At 33.2% G+C, this 22,190-nt stretch overlaps 1 protein-coding gene across 1 annotated transcript in view; it reads left to right on the plus strand.

Annotated features, from left to right (window-relative positions):
* LOC110456912 (alpha-N-acetylglucosaminidase-like) overlaps positions 1-22,184 on the plus strand; it is a 24,223-nt gene extending 2,039 nt beyond the window's left edge. The window contains exons 2-24 of the mRNA XM_021507962.1: positions 447-507; positions 2,348-2,396; positions 2,779-2,936; positions 3,388-3,572; positions 3,740-3,887; positions 4,335-4,405; positions 4,891-5,052; positions 5,660-5,725; positions 6,178-6,241; positions 6,670-6,740; positions 6,984-7,058; positions 7,833-7,917; positions 9,435-9,584; positions 9,908-10,050; positions 10,903-10,975; positions 11,409-11,504; positions 12,763-12,848; positions 13,486-13,590; positions 13,911-14,094; positions 14,533-14,576; positions 15,629-15,686; positions 16,422-16,521; positions 17,403-22,184. Of these exons, the coding sequence (XP_021363637.1) occupies positions 487-507; positions 2,348-2,396; positions 2,779-2,936; positions 3,388-3,572; positions 3,740-3,887; positions 4,335-4,405; positions 4,891-5,052; positions 5,660-5,725; positions 6,178-6,241; positions 6,670-6,740; positions 6,984-7,058; positions 7,833-7,917; positions 9,435-9,584; positions 9,908-10,050; positions 10,903-10,975; positions 11,409-11,504; positions 12,763-12,848; positions 13,486-13,590; positions 13,911-14,094; positions 14,533-14,576; positions 15,629-15,686; positions 16,422-16,521; positions 17,403-17,485 (2,277 nt within the window). The 5' untranslated portion in view covers positions 447-486 and the 3' untranslated portion in view covers positions 17,486-22,184. The remainder of the gene's footprint in view (positions 1-446; positions 508-2,347; positions 2,397-2,778; positions 2,937-3,387; positions 3,573-3,739; positions 3,888-4,334; positions 4,406-4,890; positions 5,053-5,659; positions 5,726-6,177; positions 6,242-6,669; positions 6,741-6,983; positions 7,059-7,832; positions 7,918-9,434; positions 9,585-9,907; positions 10,051-10,902; positions 10,976-11,408; positions 11,505-12,762; positions 12,849-13,485; positions 13,591-13,910; positions 14,095-14,532; positions 14,577-15,628; positions 15,687-16,421; positions 16,522-17,402) is intronic.
* Positions 22,185-22,190: the final 6 nt, after the last annotated feature.

Genomic DNA, 22,190 nt, shown 5'->3' on the forward strand with positions numbered 1-22,190 from the left:
TCTAAATATTTCCTGCTAAATTTATATATATGATCTTAATAACACCATTTTATGACATGAATAGAATTAATATAGTATCATGTAATTGCAATTCTTTTATCAAATATATCTTATACCCGATAATGATACTTAAATGTATCTAATTAAATATATATATTCATCAATGTATATATAATAATTAATAGTTTTCTGCCCGATCCTGCCCGTTCCTGTAAATCGTCGAACCCCTAGTCACGGCATTTTGGTGATGTTTTCTACACCAAATCGCATATATGTCCAGATAGGATGTGACATATAGAAGTAAATAACTTCAAGAAATGCGATATTTCACAGTAATATGGGGTAGTATTGGGTAGTATTGGGTAGTATTGGGTAGTATTGGGTGGTATTGGGTAGTATTGGGTGGTATTGGGTAGTATTGGGTAATTAGACGCGCCGCCGCTAAGCATGAGGAGTGCGGTAACGTGAGCAGTGTAGTCAAGAACCATGCGTGTCAACACAGGGAGGGTAGACATTTTCATCCTATCTGAACACGTCTTCAAATTTTGTTAAAACTTGCAATATTCAAGACTATTTGAGTTGTCTACAGTGACTTCAACAGTCAAGGATTGTCGACTTTCTGTTTCCCTGTTTCTTACAAACATGGTCAGTTCACAGGCACTAGCATCGTCTGTCAATACACCCATACTATAAACCTTGCTTATTGTTTACAGTATGGATGTATTTTTTTGACAAACGAGGCTAGTGTATGTAAACAGTGATCATTACATAATTAATATAATATACAGATTACAGTGTACTGTCTTAGCGGTGCGACAAATCACCGAAACGGACTAAATCGGAACCGAAACGGAGTCGAAATGGAAACCATAAGCTATTTAAAGGGAATTCAATACAGTTTAGATTGTGTGTGAACAAAACGGATCCCGATCAGAACCGAAACGAAAGTGTAAATGGTATTTTTTTTTGTAAATTTGAGCTATGTATATTTATTTGTTATGTAGGCCTATATATTGTGTATATTATATATGCCAAATACATACACTAATGGCATGTATCTATGGTATATAAATACAAGCACATGACTATAGATGTTCATACATTAGAAAGGCAGTTATATCATAATGCAGTGACGGGACCGAAACGAAAGGCATACGATTAATCCAAGCGAATTGAATTCATTTGAAAACAGAAAACACTTGAATAATATGTGTGACCGTTTAAAACGAACAGAACCAGAACTGAACCGAAAAGAAACGTATTTAAGGGTATTAAATATACATTTCATCACTCTTTGTGACCGAAATGGACGTAAACGGAACCATAACATAACAAAAAAGAAATATCTGAAGTTATTTAACGCAAAGTTAACCCATGTGAAAAATGTGTTTGACCGTTTATAACAAACCGAAAAAAATGTATGCAGTTATTTTAAAGGGTATTCAATACACATTTGATCACTGCGTTTGGCCAAAACGGACCTAAAACGAAACAAGAAAAGATACACCAAGTTTTTTTAAAGGGTATAAAATGCATTTGAATGCGGTGAGTGACCGAAAAGAACCAAAACGGCACCAAGAAGAAATACATTCTGTTATTTAAAGCGAATTAAAACACTTTTGAATAATGCATATATATGTGTGTAACTGTTTAAAACGAACAGAACCAAAAACATATATTCTATTAAAAAAAAAAAATGTCTTAGATGTAAACAGAGCAGTGTTTTGTTTTACATTCGTGATGCACCAGGAGAGAGAACAAAATGGTTCTAGTTAACAATCTATCCCAATCCCGCTGATGGTCAGCAATATTTCCTCCTGGGTATTGATTTGTACTCACATGTTTGTCAAATGATTTTATAACTGAATTTTTAAAAACTGAAAAGAATATGGGGAGGGGGTCGAAGGGTATTATGGCTTACATAACTTTCTAATTATTATATCTATCCAGGGGTTTAGGGTTTACATGGTACTGTTGTACCTTTTAGGTCAATTTAAAGGACCCGTTCACCATCAAAACAGTGTGTACGTTTTTCCTAACTTACCACTTTCAAATTCCTGATTGGGAAATCTAAAAGTAAAATGCATAAATTTAAATCAATTCAACAGTCAAAATAATGATTATCCAGAGATGTATTTAAATGTCTCTGGATTGTCCAATATTTTCAATGTTGATGATGTTTCTCTATTTCATCTTCTCCCAGGATCGCTGTTTCTGAAACCCCCCTGATGAACCACTAGATTCTACCTTTAAGAATATGTTTGATTTCAAATATCATTTTCAGCTTATCCTTTATATCCTAAATATAGTTGCATGTACAAAAAAAGTGTTGAACTCTATTTTTCAGTGTTTGCTGCCTTTGTTTTGGTTCATCCAAATAATTTCTGCTGTGCAAGGTAAGAACACAGTGTTGTTGATAAAACATGCAGTTCATTTTGCTTGTTACATGTTACATTTTGTACAATAAAGAGCAATTAGATGACATCATATTTTTCTGATGAAATTATCCAGTTTTAAAGACAAAATACAAAGAATGTATTTCAGCAGCACTTGTGTTAGGTGAAATCAAATTTGTCCCGAGACTCATATACCTAAACATTCCAAAATCTAATAAGAAAACAGTATCTCGGAATAATAGCTAGCTCAAATCACACATGTTATTATTTTTAAAATGGTTTCTCAAGTTATTGATGAATGTTTTTGAATGGATTCCTTCAGCATTTAAAAGTTTATTTTCACCTGTGAAAGTATTTTTAAATTTTGATTATTTTATCTTAGACTTCCCAGCCTTAAACCACATCAGAACAAGGACCTCTGCTTCTACCCAGACACATGCATCGCAGGCCCTGATTGGTCGAATTGTTGGCAAAAGAGCCAATGAGTTTACAGCACATGTTCAACCAGATCTTGGTCCTAAAGATAGAGACACATTTAAGGTAAGTTGTGATAAATGAAAATTTCTTGTCTATTGTTTCCAGTTTTTCTCTGTTGTAATTAAAGTCTGTCCAATTCATCCTTTTTTTTTTCATTTCAAATGTCTAATCAGATTTCAAGATTCATAAGTGTAAAACAAGATGTCACATATATACAGCAATCAATACACATGTAGGAAAACAATAACAACGGTTGGAGAAGATAAATATATAGTATTAAAGTATTCATTTTTGCTTTTTCTAAAATTCTACTAATATGTGGCATAACATAAATATTACACTGATAAAATAAACCTTTTATCTTTATTTTTCGGGATATGTATGCATATGCTAGTATTAATGTTTATTTTACAGTAAGCATCAGAGTTACAAATGAGCTTTAACGATTCCATCACTGATTAAACCGATTCTCATTTCAAACAGATTTAACAGATACAATTTTATTTGCTTCCAGATTTGGTCATCTGGTTCTCATGTCAATATTACCGGGACAACTGGAGTGGCAGTTGCCATGGGACTGTATTACTACTTGACCAATCACTGTGGGTGTCAGTACACATGGGCAGGGCAACAGATGAACATCCCATCTCCCCTACCCAAGGTTCCTGCCCCAGGGATTAAAGTGACTACCAATGACAGGTATTGCTTGGTCATTTACTATCAATAGATAATCTTTGTTCTGTACTGGCTTCAGTTCTGTGGTTTGGACAGAACTTTACATAACCATTCAGTACACAAATACATTGTACTGAGTACATGTGATATCCCCTGTTTTATTCGGTTTGTTGTCTCTGTATGTTAACCAGGTTCCGGTACTACCAGAATGTGTGTACGGTAGACTACTCGTTTGTGTGGTATAACTGGACCGACTGGCAACAACAGTTGGACTGGATGGCTCTACACGGAATCAACATGCCACTGGCCTTCACTGGACAGGAGGCCATATTTCAACGGGTCAGGAATATAATTAATTTGCATGAAACTTTTGAATACTTAAATCTTATTTGATTTATATATGTATGTATCAGATGTATTAGAGGTACATTTTGTGGATACAACAGCTTCACAAACCACATTTTCCATAAATGTTCAAAATATCTATTCAGTTTGTTCATGTTTTGCTTACTTACTGTAATTCAATAATAAAATGTGGTTTGACTACGACCAGCACCAATGAGAACCTTTGGCAACTTAATTCTGGATAATTGTTAAAGGTTTACAACTAACTATACAAACATATCTTTCAAAACCTAAATGAAACTTGTCAAATTTTAGATCTCTGAATTTACTTCAGAGTCTGCAGACACATTAAAGATGTTGGAAGTACTTGAAAAATAATAACATTCAACTGTATTGTGAGTAATTTAAACAAAAAGGCCATTATGATGTTGATAATTGCAGGTGTACATGGAAATGGGACTCACTATGAAAGAAGTCCAGGATCACTTTGCAGGTCCAGCTTTTCTTGCCTGGTAAAATATTAAAGAATCTATCAAAAGATCACACTTTCATTTGTACATGTACCTCCCTTCATATCCGGGTATCCAGACTCATTATAATTAAACAAATTGAATTTGCAATCTGTCCATATTTCTGTTCTGAATTATTTTTTTTTAAATGGGAGAGGAGAAGAGTTGGTTTTGGGGTTAGGAACCAAGTCCTTTTAGTGAAGAAGTACACAACTATGTAACTATGATACCAGCCAATATAGTTAACGATGAGTTATCTCCCCATTATATGAGTTTTTCCCAGAGGATGCCTGCAGTGTAGGTTACAGAAATCAGTAAACAAACAAACTCATGTGCATGTAGTTCATGTCATCTGGTAAAATTTGAATATTAACATGAATTTCTGCAATTTAACAAGACAGCTAAGACAGCGGAACTTGGTGGACTAATGTGTCTGAATATATAGGTATAGTTTCTCCAGCTATCGTATGTGTTATCTCCCCTGACAGGTCAAGAATGGGTAACATGCATGGTTGGAGTGGACCTCTACCTCAATCCTGGATTGATCAGCAGTTGGTCCTACAACACAAGATCCTTGACCGGACCAAGGAGCTTGGAATGATTCCTGTCCTGCCAGGTTTTGCTGGACATGTCCCTAGTGCCATCACAAGGTAAATTGATGTATATAGATGTGATGACACTGTACCTTAGACTTGTGTGGTAAGGAATTAGTATATTTTCTACTAACTCACTGTTACTGTTAGTAGAAAGAGGACAACTTTTTAAATTTGCAAACACAGATTCACCATCATTAAGGATGTCTGATGTTTTCTCTGTGACAATGTTTATGACCATGCCAATTATAAAAGGAATGATTTTTGCAGTGATTTTATTTTGTGGTATTATGGCAGTAGGTAAAAATAACAAATTACATACTCTTGTGAACCATTCTGTTTCAACCTATATGAACATGATGTCTATATCATAGAAGAAAAATCAATTAAAATGTCCATATTTAAATGTTTTATCCAGAAACAGAGATGTGATTAAACATTTTATCATGTTATAAACTTCACCTTAAACATAGCCGAATCATTTTGAAACCACCAATTTGACAATTGGTACATAAATTATAGTTTGTTGTCATGAGTGTGCCATTTCCACCTGTTATGCAGTGTTTAAGGCAGAGTTATATCTAATTAAAACATGTGAAGTTACATTGCCATTCCAGTTTATGTTAGTAGATGTATCTTAAAACCTTCATTTTCGACGTTACAGAATTTTTCCAAATGCAAATGTGTCCCATTTACCTGACTGGGGTCACTTCAATTCCTCGTTCTGCTGGTAAGTAATGTTAATTAATCTATTACTGTACACCAAATCTGTTATGATGATGATTGCAGGAAATATCTCACATTATATTTCATCTGTAAAAAAAGTTCTCCAGACATTAGTATCATTTCCTTGCAGTATTTCTGTTTTTATAAGAACTCATTATCAAGCAATTTGTAGAACTACATTTGTATGTAATCAATATAGGTACAATTTGGACATGAACTTGTGGGAATTTTCTTCTCATTTATTGTATGCATCTACTTTTTCCCTCAAATACTGGTGCCTAGTAATTATAGTTACTGCATTACTGTTTCATTTTTCTTTTTCATGGCAAACAGAACATATATCAAGATGTAGATTATAATCAGTTTCACTGTTTATGTTCATGTTAATATTGATAAATATTTTGCCTGGTAAATTTTCATAACATGTATAAATTCTGTCGTTTTGTGCTTCTTCAGTAACTTACTGTTGGACTTTAGCGATCCTCTGTTCAAGAGGATAGGACATGAAGTGGTGAAGGAGGTGAGGTCACTTCACTGGTCAATACCAATATACATACCATAGCTACCAGGCACAGCTGACCGGCATAATACACAAGGTCACTGGTCAATACCAATATACATACCATAGCTACAAGGCACAGCTGACCGGCATAATACACAAGGTCATGACCTCCTTATGTTTTACATTTTGGATAGTTCATCTCAAAGGTCTGTCTCAGCTGTCGTAGCAATGCTAATTTTATAGAGAAGATACATGTATTTATGGGAAGATGGTGTATATACAGGGCGACTTTTATACAAACTCATGTGAAAGTATCTTAAATGATTAATTTCACATTGTAATTGCATAAAATCTTGTAGATGAGAACACATTATTGAATCGGTTTAATGAAATGATAAATCTGTTAATTTATAGGAAATGTTTTAATTGTCGTGGAATACTTTCAGATGCTAAATGAGTTTGGTACAGACCATGTATACAACATTGACACTTTCAATGAGATGCTTCCAAAGTCAAGGTATGTCTATTTAGTGACATTAAATATGTATATGTAAACTGATCATTCCTACCTTAATGCACTTATAATTGGTCATCATTTCTGTATTTTGCTTATTTTACCTTTTTTTCAAAAAAGGAAAATGCTATAATTAAGTCTGACATAAAAGTATGTTGTTTTATGGTTTTAATTTATCTATCTTCTAAATATGTAAACTTTTCCTTGTCAGGTTCTGTGTATGTTCAATGTTGATGTATGTTTTAGCTCACCAACCTACCTTGCTCAGTCAGCAAAGACTGTTTTTGAAGCCTTGACATCTGCAGACCAACAGGCAGTGTGGTAAGAATAAATTCAAATATCCTTTACCTTTGACTGTATAGATTAAATACTAATTCTATATGGATTAAATTCACTACTTGTATCATAACTGCTAACATACCTATTAATTAACTGACTAATAACCTTTAATGGCCAAACTCAACTTCTGGCAATACATTTTCATGTTTTTAACAAATACATTGTAATAAGTAATGGCCATTAAGTCATTATTATATTGATAATTCAAATATTTTCATTTAAAAGTTTTTAAAAAGTACATGGCCATGAAAACAAATTTTACTGTAAGTTACAGTAATGGTCATAAAGTGGTTATTAATAGCTATGACTTTTTCAAAACCTTGAAAAAGAAATTAATTAAGCAAGGTTTCCAGGAAAAATGACAATGTAATAGTAACTACAATTTGTTTTTATAATATTTTGACCATTATTTAAGAAATAAATGTGATTTGCCAAATATTTCAGATTACAGTTTATAGCCGTTATAATGGACATGATGCAATTTTATGTGGTTATATGGGATAAGATTGACAGTTGGGGAAATCTGGATCAGACTTCTTATCGGTGTATACATTTGATGTTTTAATGATTGAGCGACAGTATTATGTGTATTATCATATGTTAAAAAAAAAAGCTGTTCTTGAGAAATACTGTTTAGAATGATGTAATTTTGATATACAGTAATATATAAATGTATATATACAAATGTACAAGATTCTATTTTGGTCAGCTGTGTTATTTAATGTTAGTCTTCCATTCATTTTTTGGTATTTGTAGGTTGATGCAGGGATGGATATTTGAGAACTCTGTGGATTTCTGGAAATCTCCACAAATAAAGGCAGTGGTAACAGCTGTTCCTAAAGTAGGTCTGCATTGGCCGACTTATCTGTTAATTGGCAGACTGTTTTGATTGACTTACCTGTTAATTGGCAGACTGTTTTAACTGACTTACCTGTTAATTGGCAGACTGTTTTGACTGACTTACCTGTTAATTGGCCTACTGCTTTGATTTACTTACCTGTTAATTGACAGACTGTGTTAACTGACTTACCTGTTAATTGGCAGACTGTTTTAACTGACTTACCTGTTAATTGGCCTACTGCTTTGATTTACTTACCTGTTAATTGACAGACTGTGTTAACTGACTTACCTGTTAATTGGCAGACTGTTTTAACTGACTTACCTGTTAATTGGCAGACTGCTTTGACTGACTTACCTGTTAATTGGCCTACTGCTTTGATTTACTTACCTGTTAATTGACAGACTGTGTTAACTGACTTACCTGTTAATTGGCAGACTGTTTTAACTGACTTACCTGTTAATTGGCAGACTGCTTTGACTGACTTACCTGTTAATTGGCCTACTGCTTTGATTTACTTACCTGTTAATTGACAGACTGTGTTAACTGACTTACCTGTTAATTGGCAGACTGTTTTAACTGACTTACCTGTTAATTGGCAGACTGTTTTGACTGACTTACCTGTTAATTGGCCTACTGCTTTGATTTACTTACCTGTTAATTGACAGACTGTGTTAACTGACTTACCTGTTAATTGGCAGACTGTTTTAACTGACTTACCTGTTAATTGGCAGACTGCTTTGACTGACTTACCTGTTAATTGACAGACTGTTTTGACTGACTTACCTGTTAATTGGCCTACTGCTTTTACTGACTTACCTGTTAATTGGCAGACTGCTTTGGCTGACTTACCTGTTAATTGGCTGACTGCTTTGGCTGACTTACCTGTTAATTGGCAGACTGTTATGACTGACTTACCTGTTAATTGACAGACTGCTTTGGTTTACTGACATGCTAATCGGCATTCACAGTGTTTTGAGATACTTATACATTGTTTTTTTAGTATCTTGTCTTAAAACAAACTCATTACGTTGTGGTGCTTATCTAAAATATAAATTCAAATCTGTTTATAAAGGCCACCCAAGGGAGGTAACACACTTGGTTTGGATAGACGGGTTGCCATTACATAGAAAGTTCACTTTTAGTATTCATATTAAGATTCTAGATATAGAGATGTCATCTTTTTACTACAAGTGATATTTTAAACAAGTTTTTACTGAAAATATTTTGAAGCTAACAATTAAATTACTAAAAATATAATCAATTCTATCTAGATGGTAGAGATTGATCAATCTTTACCCAAAATCTCCAAAAATGTTTTCTAAGTCAGCAAATAAACATTGCTTTACAATTGGATTAAGGTAACATGCACTAAACCAAGAGAAATTCTGGTGTGCACAACTTTTGCTGAAGATTGTTTTGGTGAGACCGGTCTTAAGGCAATTAATACTGACCTACCTGTTATAGATATGTTCATTCTTTGGTATTACCACTTTATTGGTAGGCCATCTATGTTACAGGGGAGGATGATAATCTTAGAGCTATTTGCAGAGAACCGTCCCGTGTACCGTCACACAGAATCCTACTTTGGACAGCCGTTCATCTGGAGCATGCTGCACAACTTTGGAGGGACACTGGAACTGTACGGCAGCTTTGACAGCATCAACACTGTAGGTTATTTGTCAGAATTTTGTATCTGTCATTATTTCTGTAAGGATGCTGTATGAATTCATGTTTTTTGTGTGTTTAATTTCGATGCTTTGAAATCCTAGAATTTAGAGAAAATTCAATTTTAATGTCTAGTAGATTGCTGCTCTGTAACCCTGTTTTATATAACTGCCTTATTATTGTATTAACATATTTCTAACTATACAATTGTATTGTTGTCCATTGACTTACATAAAGAAGAATCTTTCTTTATTTGTATGGTGATCAAAGGCGTGGTACAACTACTAGGGAAAATATAGTGATCTTTGTACTTGATATAATGTAGGGTCCAGCTGCTGGTCGGAATTTCCCTAATAGCACCATGATAGGGATCGGAATGGCTCCTGAAGGGATCAATCAAAATGAAGTTATTTATGAGTTCATGGCTGAAAATGCCTGGGTCCCTCAGCCTCGAGATGTTTCTCAGTGGTAAGTAATCATGTGTCATACATATATTTATGATGTATAAAACTGGTATTAAAATGGTAACCACATTGAACATAAAATGTATAACATAAATATCGAATTATGAGAATGATATATGGAGAGATTATTTTAATTTAAATGTATTTGCCAATTTTTTTTTTAACTGAAAATAATAATTGCTATGTCATCCCTAGAATTGATAATAACAGCTAATGAAAACATATTTGTATTTGCAGGGAATTAATAGACAAAACATTAATTTTTTAAATTGTTTATAAATTGTTTATTGAAATTTGGTGGATGTGGGAGTGTTATATTAAACGTTCTGCTCAATTCCAATTTTATTAAATACTTTTTCTAGATACTGTTATGTATTTATACTGTTTTAAAAAATACACTGTCGGAGAGTCAACACTTCAACAAATTTTATGATTATCTCCCTTAGAACATACATAAACTTGTACTTCACACTGATGCATCTTGTATCAAATAGATGTAATTCAATATGTAAACATACAGTGTTTTTACATATATACATATAAAGTTATGACACAACATGATATAATCAGTTAAACAACCTTAAAAGTTGAACTGAATGTGTAGGTTTTATTCATAATTATTAACGTCAGTAAATTATAGCCATTCTGTTACATAGTACACAATAGTGTTTTGTGAAAGGAACATTTTAATCATATAATTTTTGAGTATTTTTATATGAACATGATTTTACTTGACAGATTTTGTCTGAAATTTATAGGAAATTAAATATTTCAACATTTCATCTTTGGTTTACTTATCATTTTATGATATATGTTTTAGTTAAATTAATCTATGTATGATATTAAAATATTTGAGGGTGGTGGAGTATGCTAGACGAAGATATGGGAAATCTAACAAGTACAGCTCAAAGGCTTGGCAGCTACTACGGGTAATGTCTTCTGGGTTTAATTGGTGAAAAGGACATGTATCTTGTCTTTCTAATTATCTGTGTTCATATAATTTCTTGAGAAAATAACCCGAAAAACTTAACACCACTTTTAGTATAAAGTAGATTGCTTTTCCTAAACTTTGCTTTTCCTAAACTTTACCAATGGTTTTGTTAATGTAATGTTTTGTTGTTTTTCTTTATTTTCTTCATTTATAATGATCATTTAGAGAATCGTCTGTAAGTAATGGTTTTGACATGTATTTTTCATATAATTTTACATGAGAACATGAGTGATACTGAATTACGTTGCCAAGTAACTAATTGTTAGACATATTAATTACCTTCTTGGATGCAAATTTTACTACATGTATATATACATCCATTCTATAAATCTTTTTATTTTTTTTATTTTGTCTTTGTTCCAATTTCCCAGAAAAGTGTATACAATAATACCGATGGACTTAAGGATAAAAGTAAACATGTAATACCGACGTCTCGCCCCTCCTGCCATCCACGACTGGCTCCCGACGTAAGTCTGACATCTCACTTGATGTGTAATCTTCAGGGTGTAATGTTATCAATGTGTTATTACAAAGACCTTGTTCTTCGTGTCATCAACATCTGAATATATAGTAGCAACATTTGTTTGCCTTCAATTTGTGTACAGTCTGTAAATGTGATAGAAGATGTATCAATGCTCGGCTTTGAGTGCAAATGTATAATATATCATGCCACATATCATCGTCACCTGTAGTAGCTACATTTGTACATGTGTATTTGTCTAAATTCTGTATACAATCTGTGTAATGTATCTTTCATGCTCAGCTTAAGGTGTATATGCAAATTTTCAAATGTTTAAATATGTCAAGTTGAAAGCACAAAAAAAGAGACAAATTTTCAAAATGTGTCAGGTTCCTTTTGAAAGGTAAAATGCTGCTAGTGTTGTTCTGGAGATACATGTATATGGGTATTAGCAGAATTGGAGGACATTGCGCATGCATGTCTAAATGAGCATCGTTCTGCCCCAAACTCATCAAAATCCAAAACCTTTTCACAGTTAAATTTTCAGTTTTATCGTTTTGGATATTCAATCCGTTTTATTGTGGTAAGCTTGACAGAATAGACTTACTCAAATTTCCTTGTTTGAAAATACAAATCTTTTTATAACAGGATCAGAGATATATTTAAAATTAAAAAAAGAATCTGTAAGTATTAAATTAATGATTTTAATAAATTTTGATGGACTTGGAGGGCACTATATATATACCATACATAGTTCTTTGTTCTAGGAATTTCAATATAAACTGGCAAAGTTTTCACAAAAATCACAATTGTTTTGTAAATAGGACCATTACAAACACAATAGAACCGAAAGTGAGAAACCAATTTTATATTCTGGACAGCTACATCATTCATATAGCAGTCGGGACTGTGCACAAGTTTGTTTCATTGACATATGAAGAAGATGTGTGTCCCCACTCCCCCATTAGTCATAATTTGGAATAGAAAATGAATTAGCAGAATTGAAGGACATTTAAGTGATCATATGTATCATGTTTTGTGATGACTTTGATAGTGAAAAAACTGTTCATTAACAGTAAGGTTACAATGTACTGTAGGTTTGGTACGACCCCGAGGATCTGTATATAAACAGTAAGGTTACCATGTACTGTAGGTTCGGTACGACCCAGAGGATCTGTATATTAACAGTAAGGTTACAATGTACTGTAGGTTCGGTACGACCCCGAGGATCTGTATATTAACAGTAAGGTTACAATGTACTGTAGGTTTGGTACGACCCCGAGGATCTGTATGAAGCTTGGGATAATTTAGTGCTAGCCGCTGACCAGCTCTGCAACAGCTCCTTATTCATGTAGGTTATGTCTTTTTTTAATCTTTAATGGGAAATTTTATCATCATCAGAATTGATAACACTGATCTTCACAGCTTGTTGGACTCTGATGTCCGAGGATGGTTGGATACCAGCAAACTGCGTTCTCTTTGGTGTCATTTCATGAAGATGTTGCAATATAACTGTGTAATAACAAAAGGATAAGAATACTGGGTGTCTTTCAGTCTGTCTGTCTGTACACACAAGTTTGTCTGTAGTAACCCTTAGCTTTGGCTTACAGTAATACTGTAGATAAACTTGTCCTGAGAGATCCATTCTGTCTACAGAGACACAATTAACTGGTGTGATAATAAGTGTTTGTAATTCATTACCCAAACATAAATACTGTATGTCTATACAGTAGGTTTAATATTTTGGAACAATACAGAGAAAATCACTTGAAATATATGAAACATATGACTATAGACCGTTTCTTATTGTTTAGAAATCCTTTGTTATTAAAAAAAAGAATAGTTTTGATATTGTGGAAATAAATAATTTAGATACTAATTTACATAATGAAAACTTTGACCAACATTGTTGATTTTTGACACATCTTCTGACACATGAATTGTTCTGGTAAAATTCATGGTACACTCATTAGCTAACCCATTAACAGGTACGATCTGGTGGATGTCACGAGGAACAGTCTTCAGGAGATTTCTCTGTCCTTCTATAACTCACTCATATCAGCCTTCACCCACAAAGATATTGATCAAGTCAGGTAACAAAATAAAATCTTGATCAATGTGGTACCTAAAATTTGTTTCTTTACAAAATATCCTAGTCCAGTTAAATTTGTGTAGTTCTGTCTCAGTTGAATGAAAGTTAAAGAAATGTATTTTTTTTATTCAAGAGATCTTTCTTTAAAAACAGAATAGTTGGGAAAGCTGCATATACAAACTGTAATGGATTTATTGTCAAATTTTCTTAATTATTACAATACTAATGTTGAAATAATGTTATCATTGGGATTTTTGAGTAAACAATGATCTGCTGAATATTTTTTTCAGTATTGATATTTTTTATTTGTGATTTTAAAAGTTTAAAAGGAGATAAACTGCTGGGCCTCTTGGCTGACATGGATATACTCCTGGGGTCAGAAGGTCACTTCCTGTTAGGGAAATGGATAAAGGCGGCAACAAATCTAGCTTTCAGACCTGAGGAAAGGAGGCTGTATGAATTCAATGCCAGGAACCAGATCACACTTTGGGGACCGACAGGCAATGTAAGCACATGTATTTCAGTATGATGATAGTTTTACTACAATGCTGTATGAACTGATAGAAGTGTACAATTAAGTCAGGTTATACTATTGTGTAAGTGTAAAGATCTTATGTCTAGTTGAAATTAGGTGTATAAATCATAGATAAGAGAATGTTAAAAAAATAGAAAAATAAATGACCATAAAAAATGAAGCTTAATGATTTGGTAAATTAGATTGCATCAATGTAGTTCTGTATATATGAAACAGCTGAAACAACAGTGATATTATATCTGTAATAATGTAGAAGTGTAGATGTGATTTTTTCTTCGAATAAACATGAAAGTGTTTTCAACGGTACATGTAGTACGTAGTGAAAGGTCATTGTCATATTAACTTGATGGTTTTGAAATCCTGTGTTATTTTGTTACAATAAGTGTGTCCTATTGATTGATATTCCAGCATTTAGACTACGCCAGCAAACAGTGGGCGGGACTTATACATAGGTAAGTATAATGTTTAAAAGTGTAACAAGTCAGAAATGTATGCTGTTAACTACTTGGACAAGGCAAAGATAGTCAGGAAGAATGTATGAAGATGAGTCAGCATTTCCTTCAAGTGAAATTGATTTGAAAGGACTTTTATAAGAAAATGATGTGACAGTCATCTGTATAAACAGTTTTCATCTTAACAAAGTCATCACCTGAATGTTTTCTCATAAAAAAACCTGAATTTAAGTAAGCATTACAGAAGAAGGGGAGATCAAATGTGTCTGTTAAATGGCAGTTTTTCTGAAGTTCAGCATCTCTCAGTTGATTAATTTGTTAAAAGGAATTCACTCGTCAAGCTATTCCGTGTTCGCATATTGCAGAGTTATCTTCTCTTGTGAGCAGGTATTGATTGTAACGTCATTGGTTTGTGTGAGAAAATTACGTTGTACTCTCAAAAATTGATGACGTTACTCTCACAAACAAATGATGTAACAATCAATACCTGCTTACAAGAGAAGATAACTCTGCAATACGCAAAGATGGAATAGGAGTATAATAAATAGATAGAAGGGAAGACCAAGCCACCACAACTGGGATATAATCAACATCTTTGCTTCAAAGCTAACATGTTTCAGCCCGCTAGCTGTACATGTGGGCTGTTGTCACAAAGATCTCGGAATAGTCCACCTACTTGTGGGCAAAAATATATATCAATGTTGAATTAAAGTTGCTGATTATATCCTGGTTGATGTTGTCCTAGTCCTCTTTCCTGTTTATGAATTAAGGTTATACGATGTATTGAAAACTTTTATCCAGAATCATTCCTACACACACTACTATTGTAGCAAGTTTTGTGTTACACTTATCAATATAATTATTATTATATCTTGACATTTTACCAGAAAATCAAAAGAACGTCACTGGTTATGAGTCATTTATATCAAATATTGATAAAAGACAATTACTCATGAAATATATTCTCAAATTTACTGCTAACTCTTATTTTTGTACCACTTAAAAAAAAGCTTCTTATTTACTTACATCGATACAAATTTGTTCATCATCAGCTACTACAGACCAAGATGGAAAGTTTTTGTTGAGGACTTAAAGTACAGTTTGCATTCAGTAAGTTTAGATTACGTGTTGGTCATTATTTTGAGGACAGTTCCGAGTAAATTGGCGACGCAAGAAGATGAAGTGCAGAAACAGTATCCTTGAAAGTCAAGCTTAGTGTTTATATGTTATTCATATTGATTGTGAAAGTTTTACAACATAAATATATATATATATGTGTATTTTATATTGATTTGTTAAGTGCACTAGAGCTGCTAGCTTCAGCCATATACAGCAGTGTTTTAATGGTTATTAGTATCATTATGTAATACCCATACACACGTATGTTTAAGATTTTGATAACACAATAGGGTCATGTATTTGATGTATCTTCTGCGAAGATTATAAAATACCAAGGAACCTAAGAAAAAGAATTGCTACATGTATGTGTAGTTTGACTTTTTTGAGATAAGTTCATGCCAGGAAACAAATACGGTTTAGTTTTACGCAAGAACTATCACTAACAGGTTGATTGAGTATGTTTGTAGTACTCTGATCAGCTTCCTTTTATTAAAACCTTGTTATATTGCAATAATTCATCCAGCAAACATTTGGTAATATCGAGGGTTTTGATTTACATCGACAGAAAGGAAATTTTAAAAAGGAAGAAAAATTGGACATTGAAATGTGTTTCATGTAACAATAAGTGAAATGGCAAATGAAAGTGGGGCATAATATCAAGGTTTTATCAAACTATTACTTTTTTGTAGAGTTTTAGTTACGATAGGATGTTCAAACTTGTTACAGGGAACTACATTTAATCAAAGTGACTTTGATATAAAAGTTTTCAACACGATAGAGCTTCCCTTTTCTACCAGTACACAGACCTTTCCAACTGTCCCATCAGGTAAGTTTTCTGGACCAACCAACTTGGAATTTTAAAATAAAAATTCATAAATTGTAACTTAAGTTTGGATTATTATGAAGAAGGTAAGAGTCCAGTTTCATAGGGGGTATTAAAAAATGGAAAATTTAAAACCTGTTTACTAACTTTTCTTATAGGAAACAAAAATATAATGATACTTAAAAAATAATGGTAAAGCACTGGCAACCTGAACTTATCTGACTCAGTTGATTTCAGTTGATTACCCACATCATTATTGATGAAGTTAATTAGGAACCCAATTTGTGTCGTGTGTGTATCATTTGGGCAATAAGTATTTTAGCAAATGTTGTTATTGATGACAAAGTTAATAAAGCCCAATAGGGCTCTATGTAAGCTTGTCAGCAATAGAAATGTGTTAAAGGACCATAACAGTATTTGCTAAAAGATTCATTATTTATATTTACATTTTGAAAGAGTAGTTACGCTTTGTTATTTCGAACAGCAAATTAAGTGTTGACAACAATGAAATTGATGACGTCACAGTAGAGATTGATGACGTTACAAAAGCAAATGTTGTTATAGTCTCATAACAATATTTGCCTTCTCAATGCATTGTAATGGAAGGATGCAGAGCAAATGTAAATATGGTATATTGTTACAGATTTTTTAGGACACTAATCACTACTTCTTTTCATCGAGTGTCTTATACGATAGCATGTTATTAGTAGGCCACTTCACTGTATATTGATAAAATAATGAATCTGATTGATGTTTTTTTTAAATTTTAGAAACAAATTAATGATATTATTTATTGTTAACTCTGATTTTTTCCCTAAAGTTCGACAAATGGTGTTTTTGTAGGAAATATAAATATCTAAGTGTAATACATTTCATTTTTCCAGGAAACACTATCTTGATAGTAAAACAGATTCACAAAAGATATCGACAAGAAAAGATCTACAAAGATCTCCGCGAGAAAGGATGATAAGGAAGTGGATCTCTTGGTGGTGTGTCATAGCTTCTGGATATAAAGAAAAAACACTTTGTATGAGAGATTGAGTGACATCTGTCCATAGTGATTATGTAAGCTGTTATGGACTAGCACAGTATTTCCTACAATATGGGTAAAATAAGGGAAACAAGATACGTCCATCAGTCTAAATAACAATATATTTGTTATTTTGTTGTGTGTAAATTCATTTGACATAATGAAATGATAAGTTTTGTAGACTTTTCAATGATAAATAATAAATGAAACCTAGATACAACAATACATGGAAACCTTTCTTCATTTAGTGATTAAAACAGAGAATTATCATTCATTAACAGATAAAGAAAGGGGTGTAGTGGAATCGCATTGTCTGTTGAAATGTATTTTTCTTATGCCATAACTTTGATACAATTGTATCTTCATTTAGAGAACTTCTAGCACAATACCTCTATACTTGACCAAGACTATTATGCATTGTTTTGTTTAAGAGTTAGGAAGAGCTCTTTGTTGTTCAGAATGATAACATTTTTACCCTGCGTTTCAAAATGTCACAGACACCTGATTTTTACAGTTTTGGTGATTTTCGTATTGTGCAAAAAAAGACTTCAGTCGTCTGTCCTTCCGTCAGTCAATATTTTCCTCCCAGTGGTCATCTAAATATTAATGCATAATTGTTGTAGAAGTTTCACTGGATGTAGTTTGTATCAACGATATCATTTCCGCATATGATTTTGGACAAACGTTTTAATTATTCAGTAAAGAAAGGGCCGTTAACTTGTGGAGTTTTACTGTCTCTTGTCATAAAATGACGACATTTAAAGTTAAAATTCAAGCGCAAATTGCATATTGAAGATTACTTTGAAACACAGGTACTAGCCTCGTCTGTCAATGCACCTTTATTATGGTAGCCCGAGTTTCCTCTGACACCAGACTGACTTTTTGACAGATAGATGGCTGGTGTGAGCAACATGGATTATTACGCTATTTATATAGGCTTTGCGCGCACGTATGGTATTTTCCAACAGAAATACGCTCTTTCAAATACCTTTCATGCAAATGTACAGTTAGACAAGCGAGTCGCTAAACTTGTTTCATTTGTCGAATAAGGATACCTGTATTAAATGTTGTATACATGTATTTGAAGATTTGGTAGCGAACGAAAATAAACATATATTTTACCTCTCGGTCTTCTTAAAGGTCATGCATGGTCAGAATGTTCGGCTGATCGTACCACCAACTTGACTTGAAATACTGTTTCTAAATCTGTCAACAGCTAATTTCATGTTTTGACGAGCAAGCAGAGTTTCCTCTGGCCCTAACACTAGACTTAGACATTTTGACAGATAGATATCTGGTGTGACATCTTTCTGTCAAAATGTCTTAGTTTGGTGTCAGGGCCAGAGGACACTCGGGCTTTGTCGATAGATTGGTGGATTTGATTGATTGAAACAAGGAATTAACTTAAAATGCTATCTAAGTCCGTGTTAATATCAAAGATTTACTTTATACACAAACAATGTAGGTATTAAACGTATTTCCTGTCTGTCGCTTTTAGTTTTTGTTCACTTGGAAGACCCCTGCTGTCTCTTTCTCTAACCAGAACAATATGACGTCTGTTAGGAAAGCTTAAAATCACAAAAATAATTCATCAAGCAATGGATTTATACGATATTTTAATTATAAATAATCACTTCTAAATGCTTATGAGAATGCTATAAACTATACAAATATAAGTCTATAGTAGTCACATTGAAAACAAACAGTACGTTATTTGCTGAGGCAAAATCACATTTTATGTTAGATATATTAAATCTTGTTGATATTGAGTATATTAAATCTAACTGAAATGTATATATAAGTGCTGTTAAAGACGACTGTTAAATTCTTGAGTAATCGAAATATCGTTATATGAACGTGCTCAAATACTCTTACGACCAACTTCTTAACAGCGCATTATTTCAGTGTTGAAATATAAATGTATATCATATTTCAGTAACCTGACAATAAAATATATATATGCATGACTTTTAAGTTACTCTGTCTTAGTCATCTTTCAGTCTCCTAAATTTATAATAGTTGTATCTATATCAACGGACCTCCAAATAAGGGAAGGTTTACATAAGTTTTTTTTAGCATAATGGACTAGCTCTAGATAGTGCATTAGTAAACGTTTTTGTGCCCACGAGATGAAAGGTGGTTTCTAGCGGATTCAGGCACAGTTTTAGGCTGAGCTACTTCAGTAGGTCTGCGCCTATTGTTATCCTTGATTTGCTCGCAGTCATCTGCCGATTCCTGTCAAATGATTGGCTGAATCTGTCGATTTTCACCACTACGCCCCCTATGATTTAGTTCAGATTACCCCCAGATTTCAAAATAATATCCTTTGTGTATGAAATCAATATAAAATCTTACAATGTTTGACAGAATTCTGTCAACCTGGTATGGTTATATATTCCTAACATTAATAAGAATGGAATTCGCGTCAAGAACGATATTGGTATTACTAAACGTGGATTGTATCAAGTGTACATGTGTTTATTAGTCACGGTAATCCTCCGGTCAGTCCAAATAGGCGGATAATTCGAACACGCATTTGAACAATAAAAACAATAGTTTCCTGTCTAGTGATAGTTCAAACCCTCCTAACTCACATTTCGGATTATTCGAATACAAAATTTGACCGCTAAATTGTAGCGATTGTAGCTGATCTTTCCTCTTTCCTGTGAAACAATCATAGCCTCGCTCATTCTCTCAAACTGATCTATTTGTACAACGACAGCATTTTATAACCGAGTAACGGGTAGTTCTCAAGATGTGAAACCGTGGAGGTCAACTAATAGGATTTTTTTTACATGAACACGCACATGTTAGTTTGATATGATTAAGTTTCTTTCCTACAAAAATATGCACGCGCTTTTCAAAATCTATAGGCCCCAACCTTGTATAACATGCTATCAATAATAGCGACCTGGGCACCGATCTCTGAATCATTACTTAATTGATATGTTACCTATACATGTGCCAAATAAAACAGGTTTTATCAGGTGGTTGATCAAACTAATCCTGATACATTGCAATTGAACTTCCGCCAATACTCGATAAACATGTACTGCTTTGTGGCCTACATACTCGCCTCTGCTTTGATTAAGTGAAAGTTGAACTTGATAATTGATTATTAATATGTAAGTAAGCATAAGAAAAATATGTATACATGTACCACTATTCCTCGCCAGATTTGCAAATATATCGCAATAGGCCGCCGTTGTCCCGTATCAACGACTTGGCTGATTTTTGTCGATGTCGGCTCGGACTGTTAACCTGAATTTGAACAAGAGTGACAATGCTTATTACATCTTGCTCGACCTGATCACAGGGTCTGATTGTGCTGTGACCGATATCAGTATTACATATGCTATTGTAGTCTGTTATATACTGTAGCGAACTCCATGTACAGAGATTAAATTTCAAATCGTATGACCTTAGAGACCATGAAATAAAGCAAATAACTCCCTTAGCTTCCTAAAAGATCCCTGAAAATCCGTTCAACAAAGGTTAAAGAACAAACACATTGATTACATATACAGGACTAGCTCTTTGGAAAAACTTTCGTTCTGTTTCAGATTCAGTCTCAATTCCCTTATTAAAACAATTATATGGTAAATAAAAGAAAGACACAGTCATGAGTCTGACAATGCAGTACACCTAGTGAATATGACAACATTACGCTCACTTGGTGCAGCTTTTCCGTTCCAATAGTAGAAAAGAGGATAATTTTAGTTAACACACGTAAAAGCAGATGTTGAGCAGCAAATAACATTAAAATTCTGGTACATTGTCTACAATTTATGTATAACAAAATGTACGCCCTATATCACTAACTTAAGAAAAGTTTGAAATGGATGTAATACGATGTATGTTAATCATTTTACGCCGAAGTCAGTCTAAACCCTATGGCCATTAAAACATTGAAATAAAATAAAGTTAAATTGATTAATGAGAAACGAGCACTACAGTTATTACATGTATATGCAATTCAATAATAATAATGTTTAGTCTCCTTATGTAAAAGCTTGCGATATGCATTTCAGTATCTAGTTCCCTTTAGATAAATACTACATGTGATGTTTCAAAATTAGAAAATAACGATTCTTTTGGTCTAGAAGGGTTAATTACTTTAGATGAAGCAACGAAAACTTTGAAAAATATGAAAAATAACAAAAGTCCCGGTTCTGATGGGTTTACTGTAGAATTTTTTAAGTGTTTCTGGAAACAGCTAGGTGGGTTCATTGTTAGATCTATATACATTGTGGGTAAAGGAAAGGTTTGCTATCAGTAACACAAAGGCAAGGTATTAATAACATGTATTCCCTAGGGAGATAAACCTAGGCAGTTCATAAAAAATTGGCGACCCATAACATTATTGAATATAGTCTATAAAATAGCGTCTGGATCGATAGCAGGTAGAATTAGAACAGTTTTAGATAAATTAATTAGTGAAGATCAAACAGGATTTCTTTCAGGCCGTTATATAGGGGAAAATACTAGATTAGTTTATGACATTATGCAATATGCAGAAGAAAGATATATTCCAGGTATGTTATTAATGGTAGATTTTGAGAAAGCATTCGACTCAGTCTCATGGGAATTTGTTGATAAAGTTTTAAATTATTTTAATTTTGGTTCTGATATTAGATGCTGG

Source organism: Mizuhopecten yessoensis, unplaced genomic scaffold (genome assembly GCF_002113885.1).
Source record: "Mizuhopecten yessoensis strain PY_sf001 unplaced genomic scaffold, ASM211388v2 scaffold1063, whole genome shotgun sequence".
Lineage (NCBI taxonomy): Eukaryota > Metazoa > Mollusca > Bivalvia > Pectinida > Pectinidae > Mizuhopecten > Mizuhopecten yessoensis.